Source organism: Pongo pygmaeus, chromosome 1 (assembly GCF_028885625.2).
Source record: "Pongo pygmaeus isolate AG05252 chromosome 1, NHGRI_mPonPyg2-v2.0_pri, whole genome shotgun sequence".
NCBI classification, from domain to species: domain Eukaryota; kingdom Metazoa; phylum Chordata; class Mammalia; order Primates; family Hominidae; genus Pongo; species Pongo pygmaeus.
Genome location: NC_072373.2, coordinates 228,329,126 through 228,344,694, shown reverse-complemented (window position 1 = coordinate 228,344,694; position 15,569 = coordinate 228,329,126). Strand labels below are relative to the sequence as shown.

The 15,569-nt window shown below is 59.5% G+C and overlaps 1 protein-coding gene across 2 annotated transcripts; it reads right to left on the bottom strand.

Annotated features, from left to right (window-relative positions):
- Positions 1-1,229: 1,229 nt before the first annotated feature.
- On the bottom strand, positions 1,230-10,688 carry LOC129013037 (nascent polypeptide-associated complex subunit alpha, muscle-specific form-like). Of its 2 annotated transcripts, XR_010127497.1 has the most exons (4): positions 7,826-8,568; positions 5,519-7,572; positions 3,769-3,903; positions 1,230-2,497 (listed from the first exon to the last, which is right to left on the bottom strand). XR_010127497.1 is itself a non-coding variant. In XM_054449351.2 (3 exons), the coding sequence occupies exon 1, from the start codon at positions 10,668-10,670 to the stop codon at positions 8,949-8,951; it is 1,722 nt and encodes a 573-aa protein (XP_054305326.1). In that variant the 5' UTR covers positions 10,671-10,688; the 3' UTR covers positions 1,230-2,497; positions 3,769-3,903; positions 7,826-8,948. The 2 variants fall into 2 exon arrangements, 1 of the variants encoding a protein (XP_054305326.1); XM_054449351.2 differs by lacking the exon at positions 5,519-7,572 and having other exon boundaries at positions 7,826-10,688.
- Positions 10,689-15,569: the final 4,881 nt, after the last annotated feature.

The window sequence follows — 15,569 nt, the reverse complement described above, 5'->3', positions numbered from 1 at the left end:
CGTTTGCACATGATGCACCTGCATGTACACACGTGCACCCCCATGCACCTGGGGACCTCATGAGCTCAGCAGTCGTTCACTCTTCTGGTCTGGAGGTGGCCTGGGTGTCAGCCTGTGACCTTGACAGCTTTCTCTCCACACTGTCCACCACTTAGAGACCCCTCCCCTGACTCAGGCCGGCCCTGTTGCAAGGAGGCTTGCTGCAGTGGGGGTCTCCATGATGAAGTCGCTGTGGCAAGGCCTGGGCTGGATGGCTGGGACCTGCCCAACTCTGACTTTCCCACCCTAGGCAGCGAGGACCCCTTCGTGCTACTCTCCCCAGCTCTCAATGGTCTGCAGCCCAGTAGGAGACTCCAGCCCCGCCAAGCCCTGGGTCTTGGCCCCATGCTGGCCATGGGAAGGGACAGTTCCTAGCCACCAGGTGGTCACCCCTCGGTCACAGCCTAGCCTGGCCCTGGCAGGGTCTGCAAATCTAGCCCCAGTGGCTGCTCCACCATGAGCTTGCCTGGGCCTTGGCTCACCTCCGGTGCCACACAGGGACAACCTCTCTTGTCTCAATGAGACCCTTATCAATAGTACAACCCCTGGGTTTGCCAATGTCTGTCCCTTTCAGGTGTGAGGAGGTTAAAAACTTGCTCAGGGTACTCAGGTAGCAACGGGACAAATCACTGTATCTTGGGATCCTGGGGCCCCAGCCAGGGTTGTTTTCAGGAGATGCAGCCTCTGCGGAAGGGACCTTTTTTCTAGAGGGGGCCCAAGCCTCCCCAGGCCAAGGGTCCTCGCTTGGCTGGAGGCGTCTCTGCTGCTTTGCCTGGTGGGGAGGGCCCCAGTCCGAGTGTGCCACCCTCTGGATGGCGTCTCGTCTGAGAGAGTGCTGGCTGAGTGATGTGGGCCCCATCCTCACAGGGCTGCTTCCCTTGCGCATGTGCCGGCTGCCTCGAGGCGCTGGCTCTCGGGACCTAACCTTGGTCAGCTGGGGTGGTGAATCTTCCTTCTCTGTCCTCCAGCAGCTGCCTCCCCACCCTGACCTCCTTCCTGGGGCACGTGTGCACCACCTGTGAGGGTACACGTGGCGGTGAACGCCGGGGCCACACCTGGCAACTTGCAGACAGACTGAAAACCGTAGAGTGTGGTGGTGCTGCCAGCCTTCCTGGGTTGTACTCAGCCTGGTATGGATGCAGCGAGGACGTCCTGGGGCCACCACCACCAAGTACCATGGGCGCGGGGGCTTGAACCACAGATGTTTATTCCCTCACAGCTCTGGAGGCTGGAGGTCCGAGATCAAGGCAAGAGCAGGGCTGGTTCCTTCCAGAGACTCAGAGGGCAAATCCATCCCAGGCTTCTGCCACCCGCAGCTGTGTGGTACACTCCTTGCTGCTCCTCGGCTCCTGGGAGTGCTGCCCAGGCTCTGGCTCCAGCTTCACAGGGCGCCTCTCTGCCTGTGTATCTGTGTCCACACTCTCCCTTTGTGTAAGGACACCCCTCATGGTGGACGAGGGCCCCCCTCTCCAGTGTGGCCTCACCTCCATTTTTCTGTCAAATGAACGTTTATTCCCAAGTGAGGTCACACTCCGAGGTCCTGGGCTGAGAACTGAAACTTCTGAATTTCGTGGGACACAGTTCAGCCCACATGGGTCCCCCACAGGCTGAGTGAGCTGATGTGTTGGGGGCGAGGGGCTGGGGCCGTGGCTGGCATGGGGTCACTGCTGCGTCCTGCTTAGTGACGGACAGTTCTGCCTCTGCAGGCATCATTTTGGCTCCTGACCGCAATGTCTGGGGAAATCTGGCTGCTTCTGGCAGGCACTTGCCGTGGCCTGCCGGTGCCCAGCAGAGCTGCTATCTATGTGGCCTCTTGAGTCCCGGAACTCTGACCCGGCAGGGCCCAGCAGGAGCGCTGCTCACACTGAGTGTTTCCACAGAGGGGACTTGATGAAGGCGTCGGGTTCAGGAGCCGTGGCTGCCCGCAGGGCGCAAGGGCACCTGAGGGTAGCCCAGGGCTGGTGAGTGAGGGAAGCCGGGAGCAGGCTGGGGCCATAGGTTCCAGACACTCAGAGGAGAGCCCCACAGAGCAGGGGTCCCCCTTCAGAGCTGGGGTGCTGCTAGAGAGGGCACAATGGGGCTGGCTCAATGGGGTCCCCAGAGAGGCTGGAGGCCAGAACCATCTGCAGCTGCCAGGACTGAGTGCCACTGCTTGGGGAAGAGCTGGCAGGGGCGGCTAGGCCAAGTCCTCCTCAGTGCTTGCTTCCCAGCTGGCCCAGGGCCCCGGTGAGCAGAACCTGATAGAAAGCCAGTGGGCAAGGGAGAAAGAATCTGTTGGGTCCTTGCCCGCATCTCAAAATGTGACAGGGCAGGCTGGGAGCTGAGGGGCCCCAGGAAAATGCCGGGCACAGTCACCCTTCGGGGAGCCCGCATCAGCGCATGTCTGTTACATGCATGGTGGTTTCCAGACAGTGACGGCGGTGGCCCAGGGATGCTGCTGTGGGCAAGGCTGGATGGCCTGTTGTGAAAAGAAACACCTGTCACCCTCCTGTAAAAGGAGGAGAAGCCCCACAGCCATGAGAGCCACTGCCTGGTCACAGGTGTGGGATGCGTCTTGGGCAGGGTGAGCTCCTCTTCTAGGTCAGTGTGAGATCATCTGGCTGTTCTGTAGCACATACAATACATTGTCAAGCTGACCACTGTTAACTGTCCATTTATGAAATAATAATGGGAGAGAGAAGGGGAGGAAGAAGGGAATTGGCACACACACATATACACACACACACATGCACACATGTACACACATTACACATGCACACATGCACACATATTGCACATTGCACACATGCACACACATTACTCATGCACACATGTACATGCATGCACACACCTACATACATTACACATGCACACATGTACACACATTATACATGCACACACATACATGCAAACACATGTGCACACATACACATGCACACATGCACACACATTACACATGCACACATGTACACACATTACACACACGCACATACATGCACACATGTACACGCACACACACGTACACACATTGCACATGCACACACGTGGACACACATGCACACATGCAAACACACATGCATTCATGCACTCTTGTGCACACATTACACATGCACACACGTACACACATTACACATGCACGCACATGCACAATGCACACACACATGCACACATGTACATACATTACACGTGTACACACATGCACACATGGACATACATGCATAGACGTGCACACACACATGCACACATGTATGCACATTGCACATGCACACGTACACACATTACACATGCACACACACATGCAAACACACATGCACTCATGCACACATGTACACACATTACACATGCGTGCATACATGTACACACACACCTGCATAAGGACGCAAATACACGTTTCTCTGTGGTCTCGGTTTCTGCAGCTGGTCATGTGCTGCCATCCATATTTATGGGAACATCTTTCTTTTACCCTTGTTCGCTGTTTCGTTTGCCCTCTCTCAGCCTCTCAGCTGGTCAAGGTTTGTTCTTTGGTGGGGGAACCTGAGTTACTGTCACTAAAGGGGCTGAGTCCTCAGTGGCCCTGCTGGTTCCTTTACTTCTGTGTTTTGGTGGCTGCAGCCTATTAATTCTCACATGGCAGTACCCAGAGGTGCCCGATGCCGTGGGCTGCTGCTCATGTTCCTCCATGGCAGCATCCCAGGGTCCCCCTCAGCAGGGGCTTCGTCACCCTGGCTGGCACAGGAGCTTGTGGCTTACCTGTGGATTTGGAGCAGGCAGAGCCCAGCAGCCCAGTGTCCACACTGACTTCCAGCTCTGTGGACCCGCTGTTGTGTCACCAGTGGAAGCGTTCTGCCGAAGACCAAGACATCTAAACCAGCAGAGTCCGAAGTCCTAGGGACAGCAAGTCAGTGTTCCAGGAGTGGGTCAGCAGGTGTGAGTGACAGGAGCCCCTTCTGCATCCAACCAGTGTTGGGACCCGGGTATGTTGGGACCCGGGTATGTTGGGACCTGGGTATGTTGGCTGCAGAATGGCACAATGGCTCGTTTAAAACATAAATTACACCTGAAGATAGAAACCCAGACTTTCAGGGAGTGCTTGTCCAATGGGCACCATAACTAGGTCTTCACTAGGCCAGCAGTGGGGTGGGGAATGTGGTGGACATGGGCATGGGCGCCTGCGAGCCACCGCTGAGAGGCTCTGTGAGTTGATTGCCATGGCTGGAAACAGTATGGAGCTGAGTGCTGCCATGGCAAGAGAGGCAAGAGGCAGGTGCACAGCGTGGAGCCATTGGAGCAGGGAGGCAAGCCCAACCCAGAGAGGACCCCCCGAAGTCCCCTCCATGGTGCCCCCATGACGTCAGCGGCCCAAGGTCATCCGCCAGGCACCCATGAGTGAGTGGCACAAAGTCCCAGAAAAAGCTGCCTCGGGGGGCCCCAGTGGTGGTTTCTGCTTGGGCATGTGGGGTATGCGGTTCCACGACTGTACTGGTCGCCAGGTTCATCTTGTCCGGGAGAGACCATGTTGCTGAGCCATGCGTGGTCTCTAGAGTATGGGCTGCCACCACAAAGCACCACAAACCAGGTGGCTTAGAACTGACTGCAGGAATGTCTCCAGTCTGGAAGCCAGAAGTCCAAAATCAAGGTATGGGCAGGGCCATCTCCCTCCAAAGACCCTCCCAGTCCCCGGTGGCTCCTCACTGGTTCCCTCGGCCTGTAGCTGCGTCACCCCACCTCTGCCTCTGTCATCACAGGACACTTTGCCCATGTGTCTGTCTCCAGGCAGCATTTTCCCAGTCCCACTGACTTAGAAACCACCCCAAGAACCTCAGCTTAACTTGATTAGATCTGCAAAGACTCTATTTCCAGGCCTGGTGCCATGGCTCGCACCTGTAATCCCAACACTTTGGGAGGCTGAAGTGTGTGGATCATTTGAAGTCAAGAGTTTGAGACCAGCCTGGCCAACAAGATGAAACCCCGTCTCTACTAAAAATTCAAAAATTAGCGGGGTGTTGTGGTGGGTGCCTGTAATCCCAGCTACTCAGGAGGCTAAGGCAGGAGAATCCCTTGAACCCAGGAGGCAGAGGTGGCAGTGAGCTGAGATTGCATCATTGCACTCCAGCCTGGGCGACAGAGCAAGACTCCGTTCCCCCCTGCAAAGACAAAAAAACAAAAAAACCCCAAAAAACAAAAAAAACAGCCTATTTCCAAATAAGGTCCCGTTCACAGGTACTGGGAGTTGGGACATGAACATATCTTTTTGGGGTCACAACTCAACCCATGACAAACCCCATCCCTGCCATCCTGGCCACTTTGGGTGGGACCCCTGAGCAAGCATGGGGTAGCAGACCCCAGAGAGAGGACAAGGGCCCTCCCCAGAGTGTGGCTCTGCCTGGATTCTGACAGCATTCCCTGCAGCGGACGGCCTCGGTGCCCTCACGTCTGCCATCCCTGTGCCCTCCCAGAGGGCCATCCGCGCACCCTACCCTCCACCTCCCTGTCTACTGACCTCCAGTCCCCCTCCTTCCAGACCGCAATCATGCCGGGGCCATCAACTTGTCTCTCGAGCTGGGAGATGTGTATCGCCGCCTCTGCCTGTTTCTCCGTCGGGACAAAGTGGACAACAGACCATGGCCGGGACCTTCGCCTCCTCGATTGCTTCCCTCCCGCTCCCTTCTCAGGATTCTGGGTTAGAGCCGTGATTCTGCCACAGCCGACTTCCATCAACAGAAGACAGTCAGGACCAGCTGTGAACCAAGCCTGAGTTCATCCAAGGTGGGTGAAACTGTATTGTGCGGGATGAGGAGAGGGCATACGTGAAGGGGGTGTGGGGCAGTGCCAGCCACCTCGCCACTCCTCTTGCTTCTGCCTCCCTCAGCCCTCATGGGCCGTCCTTTGGGACCATGGATTGCTGCCACCAGGCTCATCCTTGCAGCCTCCTGGCTCAGACAGTGCCTGGCCGGCGAGGAGCGCTCAGGTTGGACGGCCACTGTTGTCTTGTGGTCAGCTGTTGGGTCTGGGCTCTTCTCAGAAAGAGAGCACGGGGCCTCGGGGGAGAGCACTGCTCTCAGCCCTGGGCGTCTGTACCCCATTCTTCCCCCTGTAGCTTCTCCGAGGTTCCACACAGCAGGTATATCTGCCATGAAGATCTCTGACGTTGCAGAGGCCGGCAAAGCAGCTCAGGGTCTGAGATCCGAGGAGGCCCCCAGATGCTGTTTTTCTTTCTAGGCGTAGGCGGCAGATGGCACGGTGATGTCAGGCCAGGGCGGCAAGACCCTCAGCTGCGTGTTGGGTCCCTACATGTTAAGGGCTTATTGCCTGGTCTCTGGCGCATGTGTCTTCTATGAAGTCAGACAAGATGCCTGCTGCTTTCTGACCATCCGGACCAACTGATGTCATCAGCAGGGAGACCAGTGCCGTGGCCCCGGGACCTCCAGGTGAGCAAGATCCCTGTAGAGGGCTTGGGAGGGGTGATGAGGAGGGTGAAGCGGGCTCCGGGCAGGGCTGTGCAGGTGAACCCTCATCTGTGCCAGGTGCAAGCTCCTGCTCCAGGATCCTAGGAAGCCACGTTCCCAGTGGCCAGTCCTGTGCCTTCTCCCAGGGGACCCCCTCCCTCAGTGGAGATTCCATGGTTGGAAAAGTGTCAGTGGCTGGGTCCCCTGTGTGAAGTCGAGAATAATCCCTAGCAGTGGTTCTCAGCTGGGGGTGAGGGGTGGGTGGACATTGGGCAGCTCCCAGAGACATTTATGGTTGTCACATTTGGGGGATGCCACAGGCTTCCAGTAGGGGAAGGCCAGAGAAGCTGCCAATACCTTGTGAAGACCAAGTTGGCCCCACCACAAAGGGTCATCTGGCCCCAAAGTCTAAAGTGTTGAGATTGTGCAACGCTCGTCCAGGGTCACTTTGTGAGATCCGTCTGCCTCCCGCTCAGGCCACCGTGCCAGGAATCCCTGCGCCTGCTGCTCTGGGTGCAGCCTCAGCCTCATCACAGGGTGCTGCTCTGGCTTTCCTCTCCTGGGTAAGAGAAGTTCCAGGGGCGTCTGTTGTCTCTCCCCACCCCAACAGGTGTCTTTCTGTGGGTTTGGGGCCAACGTGGGGATTCTCCCAGTGGCCAGCTGTGTCCAGTCCAATCATGCATTCTGGGACTATGGACGTGACTCAGGCCACCGAGCTCATGTGGAAGTGGACGTGGCCGCAGGTGTTGCTGTCCTCTGGACTGCAGGCTGCACGGGGCTCAGGGTCCCCAGGAAGCAGATCGGCACAGAGCCTGCTCCCAGATGGCCCGGCTGGATCCCTGCTGTCGAGCACAGCCTGCTGCAGACCTGGTTGGGGCCGGTGCAGGGGAAGCATCCAAGTTCCTCATTGTGAGTGTGTAGGGGACCTTCCTGAGGGCTCCAGGACCCTGGGAAGAGCAGCCTGGCTGGTGCAGAAGCTGAGCAAGTGGCTGAGACTCCTCGTGGTGACGCCACAAGTGAAGCTTCTGATGAGCAGACACGGAGGAGACCTGCCCTGTAGGTCGATCTCCACTTCACTAGGCCTTCCGTCTGACCGATCCCAGAGACCCTGATCAATCAGCCACAACTAAAGCACATGCCGAGCTAAACCTCCCAATGATCACTCCGTCCCCACCGCCCATGACAGCTGTTGTCCTCAACTGGCCAGCAGCAGTGAAACCCCACCTGGCCACTGCCACTCCCTAACCTGTCATTCTCACTAGACCCAGGGGCCCACCCTAGGGACTGCGGTCAGCTGCAAATGCCTCCACTTTGCCCCTCGCCGAGATAACCCTCCTAAGCCCTGGAGCCCTGATAGTTACCTGATACTGCGAGGTCCATGCAGGGGTGATAAGGTGCAGGATCCTGAGATGGGGGGATATCTGGACGACCCTGGAGGGCCCTAAATTCCATCACAAGTGTCCTCATCAGAGAGTCGCAGAGGACACATGGCCACACCCTGAGGAGACCCATGTGGGACGGGGTGGTGATTGGAAGATGTTGGTCTTGAAGACCGGAGCAAGGCACCCACAAACCCAAGAATGTCGGTGGCCCCCGGAAGCTGGCAGAGGCCGGGAAGGATTCTGTACTGGAGCCTCCAGAGGGAGCGCCCTGATTTCCACCCAGTGAGGCTGACGTTGGACTTCCTGCTTTCGTGAGTGTGAGAGAGTAAATGTGTGTTGTTTTAGGACCCCTGGTCTGTGGTGATTTGTCTCGGCATCCCCGGGAAATGAATCCAAGGAGGCCTCTCTCTGCCTTGTCCCAGCCAGCAGAGCCACAGTGGAGTTTGTGAGAGGCCAGGCCTCTGTCACAGACAGATTCACTCTCTGAGCCCAGGGAAAGGCATGCCTGGGCCCTGTCGTGGGTGCAGTGCGGAGTCGGGCCCTCTCCTGGGTGCAGTGTGGAATGGGGCCTCTCGTGGGTGCAGTGTGGAGTGGGGCCTCTCCTGGTTGCAGTGCGGAGTCGGGCCCTCTCCTGGGTGCAGTGCGGAGTCGGGCCCTCTCCTGGGTGCAGTGTGGAGTGGGCCTCTCATGGGTGCAGTGTGGAGTGGGCCTTCTCCTAGGTGCAGTGTGGAGTGGGCCTCTCCTGGGTGCAGTGTGGAGTGGGCCTCTCATGGGTGCAGTGTGGAGTGGGCCCTCTCTTCGGTGCAGTGTGGAGTGGGCCTCTCATGGGTGCAGTGTGGAGTGGGCCTCTCATGGGTGCAGTGTGCAGTGGGCCTCTCATGGGTACAGTGTGGAGTCGGGGCCTCTCCTGGGTTCAGTGTGGAGTCGGGGCCTCTCCTGGGTGCAGTGTGGAGTCGGGCCCTCTCCTGGGTGCAGTGTAGAGTGGGGCCTCTCCGGGGTGCAGTGTGGAGTGGGCCTCTCATGGGTGCAGTGTGGAGTGGGGCCTCTCATGGGTACAGTGTGGAGTCGGGGCCTCTCCTGGGTGCAGTGTGGAGTGGGCCTCTCATGGGTGCAGTGTGGAGTAGGGGCCTCTCCTGGGTGCAGTGTGGAGTCGGGGCCTCTCGTGGTGCAGTGTGGAGTCGGGCCCTCTCCTGGGTGCAGTGTGGAGTCGGGCCCTCTCCTGGGTGCAGTGTGGAGTGGGCCTCTCCTGGGTGCAGTGTGGAGTGGGCCTCTCATGGGTGCAGTGTGGAGTAGGGGCCTCTCCTGGGTGCAGTGCTGAGTTGGGCCCTCTCCTGGGTTCAGTGTGGAGTGGGCCTCTCATGGGTGAAGTGTGGAGTGGGCCTCTCATGGGTGCAGTGTGGAGTGGGCCTCTCATGGGTACAGTGTGGAGTCGGGGCCTCTCATGGGTGCAGTGTGGAGTGGGCTTCTCATGGGTGCAGTGTGGAGTGGGGCCTCTCCTAGATGCAGTGTGGAGTGGGGCCTCTCCTGGGTGCAGTGTGGAGTCTGGGCCTCTCCTGGGTGCAGTGTGGAGTCGGGGCCTCTCCTGGGTGCAGTGTGGAGTCGGGGCCTCTCCTGGGTGCAGTGTGGAGTCGGGGCCTCTCCTGGGTGCAGTGTGGAGTCGGGGCCTCTCCTGGGTGCAGTGTGGAGTCGGGGCCTCTCGTGGGTGCAGTGTGGAGTCGGGGCCTCTCGTGGGTGCAGTGTGGAGTCGGGGCCTCTCGTGGGTGCAGTGTGGAGTCGGGGCCTCTCGTGGGTGCAGTGTGGAGTCGGGGCCTCTCGTGGGTGCAGTGTGGAGTCGGGGCCTCTCCTGGGTGCAGTGTGGAGTCGGGGCCTCTCCTAGGTGCAGTGTGGAGTGGGCCTCTCGTGGGTGCAGCGTGGAGTGGGCCTCTCCTGGGTGCAGTGTGGAGTCGGGGCCTCTCGTGGGTGCAGCGTGGAGTGGGGCCTCTCCTAGGTGCAGTGTGGAGTGGGGTCTCTCGTGGGTGCAGTGTAGAGTGGGCCTCTCGTGGGTGCAGTGTGGAGTGGGCCTCTCCTGGTTGCAGTGTGGAGTCGGGGCCTCTCGTGGGTGCAGTGTGGAGTGGGGCCTCTCCTGGGTGCAGTGTGGAGTCGGGCCCTCTCCTGGGTGCAATGTGGAGTGGGGCCTCTCCTGGGTGCAGTGTGGAGTGGGCCTCTCCTGGGTGCAGTGTGGAGTCGGGGCCTCTCGTGGGTGCAGTGTGGAGTCAGGGCCTCTCCTGGGTGCAGTGTGGAGTGGGGCCTCTCCTGGGTGCAGTGTGGAGTGGGACTCTCGTGGGTGCAGTGTGGAGTCGGGGCCTCTCCTGGGTGCAGTGTGGAGTCGAGGCCTCTCCTGGGTGCAGTGTGGAGTGGGGCCTCTCCTGGGTGCAGTGTGGAGTGGGCCTCTCGTGGGTGCAGTGTGGAGTGGGCCTCTCCTGGGTGCAGTGGAGTGGGCCTCTCCTGGGTGCAGTGTGGAGTGGGCCTCTCCTGGGTGCAGTGTGGAGTGGGGCCTCTCGTGGGTGCAGTGTGGAGTCGGGGCCTCTCCTGGGTGCAGTGTGGAGTGGGGCCTCTCGTGGGTGCAGTGTGGAGTCGGGGCCTCTCCTGGGTGCAGTGTGGAGTGAGTCCTCTCGTGGGTGCAGTGTGGAGTCGGGGCCTCTCCTGGGTGCAGTGTGGAGTCGGGGCCACTCCTGGGTGCAGTGTGGAGTCGGGGCCTCTCCTGGGTGCAGTGTGGAGTGGGGCCTCTCCTGGGTGCAGTGTGGAGTGGGCCTCTCGTGGGTGCAGGGGGGACTGAGATGTCCATGGTAAATGAGCCCCATTGGCTCCTCCCTGGGCCTCCGGGTGTGGCCTCTTCTCTGTTGGGTCAGGGACGTTCTGACGTCACAATAAACGTGACTCTTAATCACCGTGAGTCCGGGTCTGTCACTGACCAGCCAGACTTGGTGAGCGCCCAGCTCCTTCAGCCGACACTGCAAGTTCCCCGTCTCTGGTAGGTGAACCCCTAGCAGGGACTTAGCCTACATCAGCCTTGCATCCGATCCCTGGTACGAGACCCCAAACATCACCCCTCACATGAGTTGCCCAAGATATTTGCAGCAAAGCCTAACATGGCTTTAGGCCTCCGAGCCACCTTCTCCCGGGCTAGACGTCCCCTGTCCCTAGAGCACGCGCTGACTCCTCATGGGCGCCGAGGAAGCGGGTGGTGCGTCTGGATCTTAAGAAGGGCAGGAGGCCCTCCACGCAGCAGAGCAAGCGCTGGGACCAGGCTGTTGCAGGGTCTCCCAGGAGCGAAGCCTGGTTTCTCAGACCCAGGCAGAGGACTCTCCTCTGGCAAGAGAGGTGCAGGAAGTCAAGACTTCCATTCCTGTGTCCCCGCCCCAAGGTCCAAGACCCTGGACCTTCGGGAAGGACACCCAATGTCCCCTGAAGAGCCTCGACACATATGAGGGGCCTCCACTCCGCGCTTCCGTCGTCGGCTCAATTACATCCAGGGTTCGTTTTCAGTGAAGTCATCCCTGAGGCTAAAAGAAATGAGATTATTTCAGGGCCACCACCGCAGGTCTCTGCTTTAACTGTAGCCGGAGCGAGTCACAGCTCCCTGCAAGTTCTCAGGGCAGAGGAAGTCAGCTCGCCCCATTCTCTGCAGCTGCCATTGCAAAATTCAGTCCTGGTCAAGTGCAGCCCCCATGGGGTCCCCAAGGCACTTACTTCAAAAGAAACTCAATCACGATCCCACACAGTGACAGTTCCATTGACTGTGATGTCACTGCATGGCTCTGACAGCCAGCGTCCGGTTTTTCCTTGGTAGAAAGCACAGCGCTGCTTTCAGGGCAATGGCAGCCCCCACCGTCCTGGAATTCCCACTGCGATGGCTGCTTCTGGGGACTGCTCCTAGGACGAGTATCAGCCAGCATCCAGCCGGGGACTGGAAACCACCCTGGGTGCTTCCACCGAGGGAGCCCAATCCCAATCCCAGAATGGCTGCCTGGGCCTTGGAGGGTGAATGCAGGAAGCAGCCTCCACTCAGGGCTGGGAGGGTGGCGGAGGTGAGGTTGTCCCGGTCCAGAGGCTCAGGGAGGGGCTGCAGGGTGGAGATGCAGACAGAGGTGGGGGCACCGGGAGGATAGTGCGGAGACCCAGGGAGGCAGAGGAGATGGCCTCGCCCCCGCCTCCTGTCCACGCTGTCCAGAGAGAGGGGTGGGCACAGATGCCGAGGCCCTGCCCACCCAACACCCGGCTGCCTGGCCTTAGTGCCCGCAGTTCCTCGGTGCTCCTGATCAGTAGTGGAAGGGATGCCCTGGGGAGGGAGGGCTGAGCTCCCAGGGCAGAGACGCATACTCGGGACTTCTAGGTGCTGTGAGGATGAGGTCAGTTACACCTGCATGTACATGGGGAAGCTCTTCTGCTTGTTCACGGGTGGAAATGCCACACACAGGGGCAGCAATCTCCATGCTGGGCCAGCTCGTTTCCAAACCATTATCCCTGATCAGGGCCTTGGGGACCAAGAAGGGGGATCCTTGTCTGGGCTCTGTTAACAGAGCATCCTCCGCCCATCCCATCCTCTTTCCCTCCCTCTCATCCTTCCTCACTCCTTCCTTTCTTCCTTCGTCAGGTCAGGAGGTGGGCTGGGGCCTGGCTTTCCCACCTGTACAACAGGAGGTGGGTGACGCTGGGCAATGCCCGTCTCCCGCTCTGATGGCCGATGTTGAGGACCCCATGACAGGCAAGGGCTCCGAGGGCTCCTGGGAGGGTGTGGTATTCTGACAACTCAGCCACGGCCCTGGCTGGGCATGAATATTCAGGGCAGCCCACGACGGTAGGAAACAGGGCAGCCCTGCCCCGTCCCGCCCTGCCCAGCCAGCCGGGACTGTCCATTTGGGATTTGGTGCCAGCCAGGGCTGTAGCCCACCGTGCTGCTCACCAACTGGCCGGGCACCCGTAAGCTCCACACCAAGGGCGGGTGGGCAGGCAGGTGGGTGGCAGGGCTGTGGAAGCTAGTGAGTACCAGGCCTGCTCCTCGGTGCCTCAGACCCACGGGCCTCCGGCTGCACCTGGCCCTGCGTCCCTGGGGCGCTGACCTCAGGGCTTCTCTCTGCAGCTTCACCTTCACAGATCAGCAGTGTTGGAGGGCTGGGTTTAGACCTCACCTTCCTTCCCACTCAGATGCAGGAGGGCCGGGCTGACACCTCCCAGGAAGGCCCAGCTCCTCACGGAGGGTGGCCCTCCCCTGTGGCCACTGGGGGACCCTCTGTGCTCCAGCCCTCCAGGCCCAGCGGTCAGGACATCGTAAAGAATGTTGTGGCTGGGGCTTTGAGAATCTGGTCCCCCACCAGCTCCTCCGACCTGCCTGCGCCGCTGCACAAAGCCCTTCTGCTGCTTCCCCTCCAGGGCTGTGGCCCCTCACGGGGGTTTGCAGACGTACCCAGGGCCCAGCTGATCTGCCAGGGCCAGTGCTCTTTCCTCTCGATGGCAGCTCACTGGCAAGGTCTGGAGGAGGCTGCTCCCAGTGCCCACAGAGGACCCTCAATGGGGCGGGGCAGGGCAGTGCCACCTGCCTGGCGCCGGGCACCCCCACCCTCCTGGGAGCCATGATGCTGGAGGATGTGCACACTCCTGCCTCTGAAAAGCCGTGGCCTTGAACCCACAGCAGGGATGGGAGTGCCCGATTCAGATGCTGTCTGCCGTCCGCTCTTGGGGCAAACTCTCCCGTCCCTGAGAGGCTTACCTGGCTGTGGGGAGGGAGGGGCCCAGCCATGCGGGGACATTTATCTCTGCAGAGGAGCTCTCCTGGGCGACAGCCCCCTCACACTGTAATTCAAGGGATTTTCCTTGCGTGTCATTTTTAATAGATGTGATTACGGTTTGGAGTCTGATATTCTGGTAATTATCTTCCTGGGCTTAATCCCCGTGCCCTCATAATGCCATTAGGGACTCGACATGGGAGTCTTAAAACAGTGATTATTTATTGCGCGTGCCTTCGGCTCAGAGCAATCCTGACTGCGTTCCACTGCTTCTGGGAGAGAGGGTGGGGTTCTCGGGCGCTCGGACGGCCTCTCCCGCAGCAGCTTTGCTAACTGCTACTCGAGCTTTGATGCGCGGCCAAGATGGAATCAGGGGTCAGACCTCAGCTGTGAGAGCTGCAGCCTCTAGTCCCAGCTGCTCGGGGACAGAGCTGTGTCCAGCCAGGCTTTGTCCCCAGTCCCCTAGGGCCTCCTGTGTGCGGTTCCCACCAGCGTCCCTCAGAGGCCTCTGGACAGCAGGGGGATCAGGAGCAGGGTTTCCGTTCCTGTCCCACCAAGGCCCTGGTGTGTGACCTTCACTGAGCTGCTTTTCCTGCCCGTCTGTAAAATTGACACAGTGAAAAGACCTACCTCGAAACTAAAATGCATGTTCCTCAGTGAAAGGAGCCACACCACACACCGTGAGATTCCAGCTCAAGGGCATTCTGGAGAAGGTGGAACTAGGGAGGCGGCCAAAAGATGAGAGAGTGCCAGGGACTCAGGGGAGGGAGGGAGGGAGGCCCAGGTGGAGCAGGGAGTCTCCAGGGCATGGGCTCCTCCGCAGGACCCCGCAGTGGTGGATCCACGCCATCACACGCCTGTCCATACTCATAGGATGCGGGGTAGAGAGCGAGCCCGGCGGTAATTCTGGGCGCGGGGTAAGGCGGTGTAAATGCGGGGTCAGCCACGGTGGCTAGTGCACCATGCTGGGGGGCGGGTGTGGCTGATGGGGGTGTCTGTCCTCACATGGGGACTCTGTGCCTTCCACACAATTTTGCAGTGAGCCTAAAACTGCTCTAAATAATAAAGTCTAGTGGAAAAAATAAGCCCACCTCGTCAGGGACAGTGAGCCCTGAAGGAGAAGCTGTGCCCAGCTCACAGTCACAGCGCGGCTTGAGACGCTGCCCTTGTGGTCAGCTTGGCTCAGACCTCGGCTCTGCACCTGCCCTGAACTGAGGGAGGGGACAGAGACCTCCTTGCTCCCGGCAGAGCCAGCATAGGAGAGCTGGAAGCCAGTGGGATGGGGCCGGGGGCGCTGCAGACCCCTGTGGGTTGGCATCAGTGAGCGGCAGGGGCTGCAGTGTGCCTGTGCCCCCCAGGTCACCCCGAGCGCCTCTGCACTCTGCACCAGGGTGAGAGCTGGCAGAGAGACGTCCCTGGGGGCTGGTGGCGCTTGGCGGTTCCGGGAAGCGAAAGTTGGTTTGGAATCTTTGTTAACAGCTGGGCATACATCTTTTAAATTATAAATCGATAAATAGTTAATTCAATAATAGAACTCTTTTGAATATTTCATGCTGCCCGTGCACTGTGACACTCTGCATAGATGTTGATGAAGTGGCAGAGGAATTAGAGTCAAACTCCCCCAACTCCTATGAGCGTGGTCAGGGACTCGGCTCGGAGTGGGCGCCTGTCAGTTACAAGCTGGGCCCTCACTCTCCTGGCTCTCCACTCACCTGGGACCACATGGGGGGCCTCACCCCTGATTAAATGCCAGATGCTCAGAGGGGAGATGGAGGTTTGAGGAGAAGAAAGTGTTGGCTGCAAATGCCTGTGTTAAAGTCCTGATCCCTGGACCTCAGATTGTAACTCTGTTTGGAGACAGGGCCTTTAAAGTGGTGAGCGAGGTTAGGGTGGGCCCTCCGGTGAGCGAGGTTAGGGTGGGCCGTCTGGTGAGCGAGGTTAGGGTGGGCCCTCTGGTCAGC

Coding starts and splice junctions, on each gene's coding strand:
- LOC129013037 (XM_054449351.2), bottom strand. CDS start 10,670: ATGGACATCTCAGTCCCCCCTGCACCCACGAGAGGCCCACTCCACACT.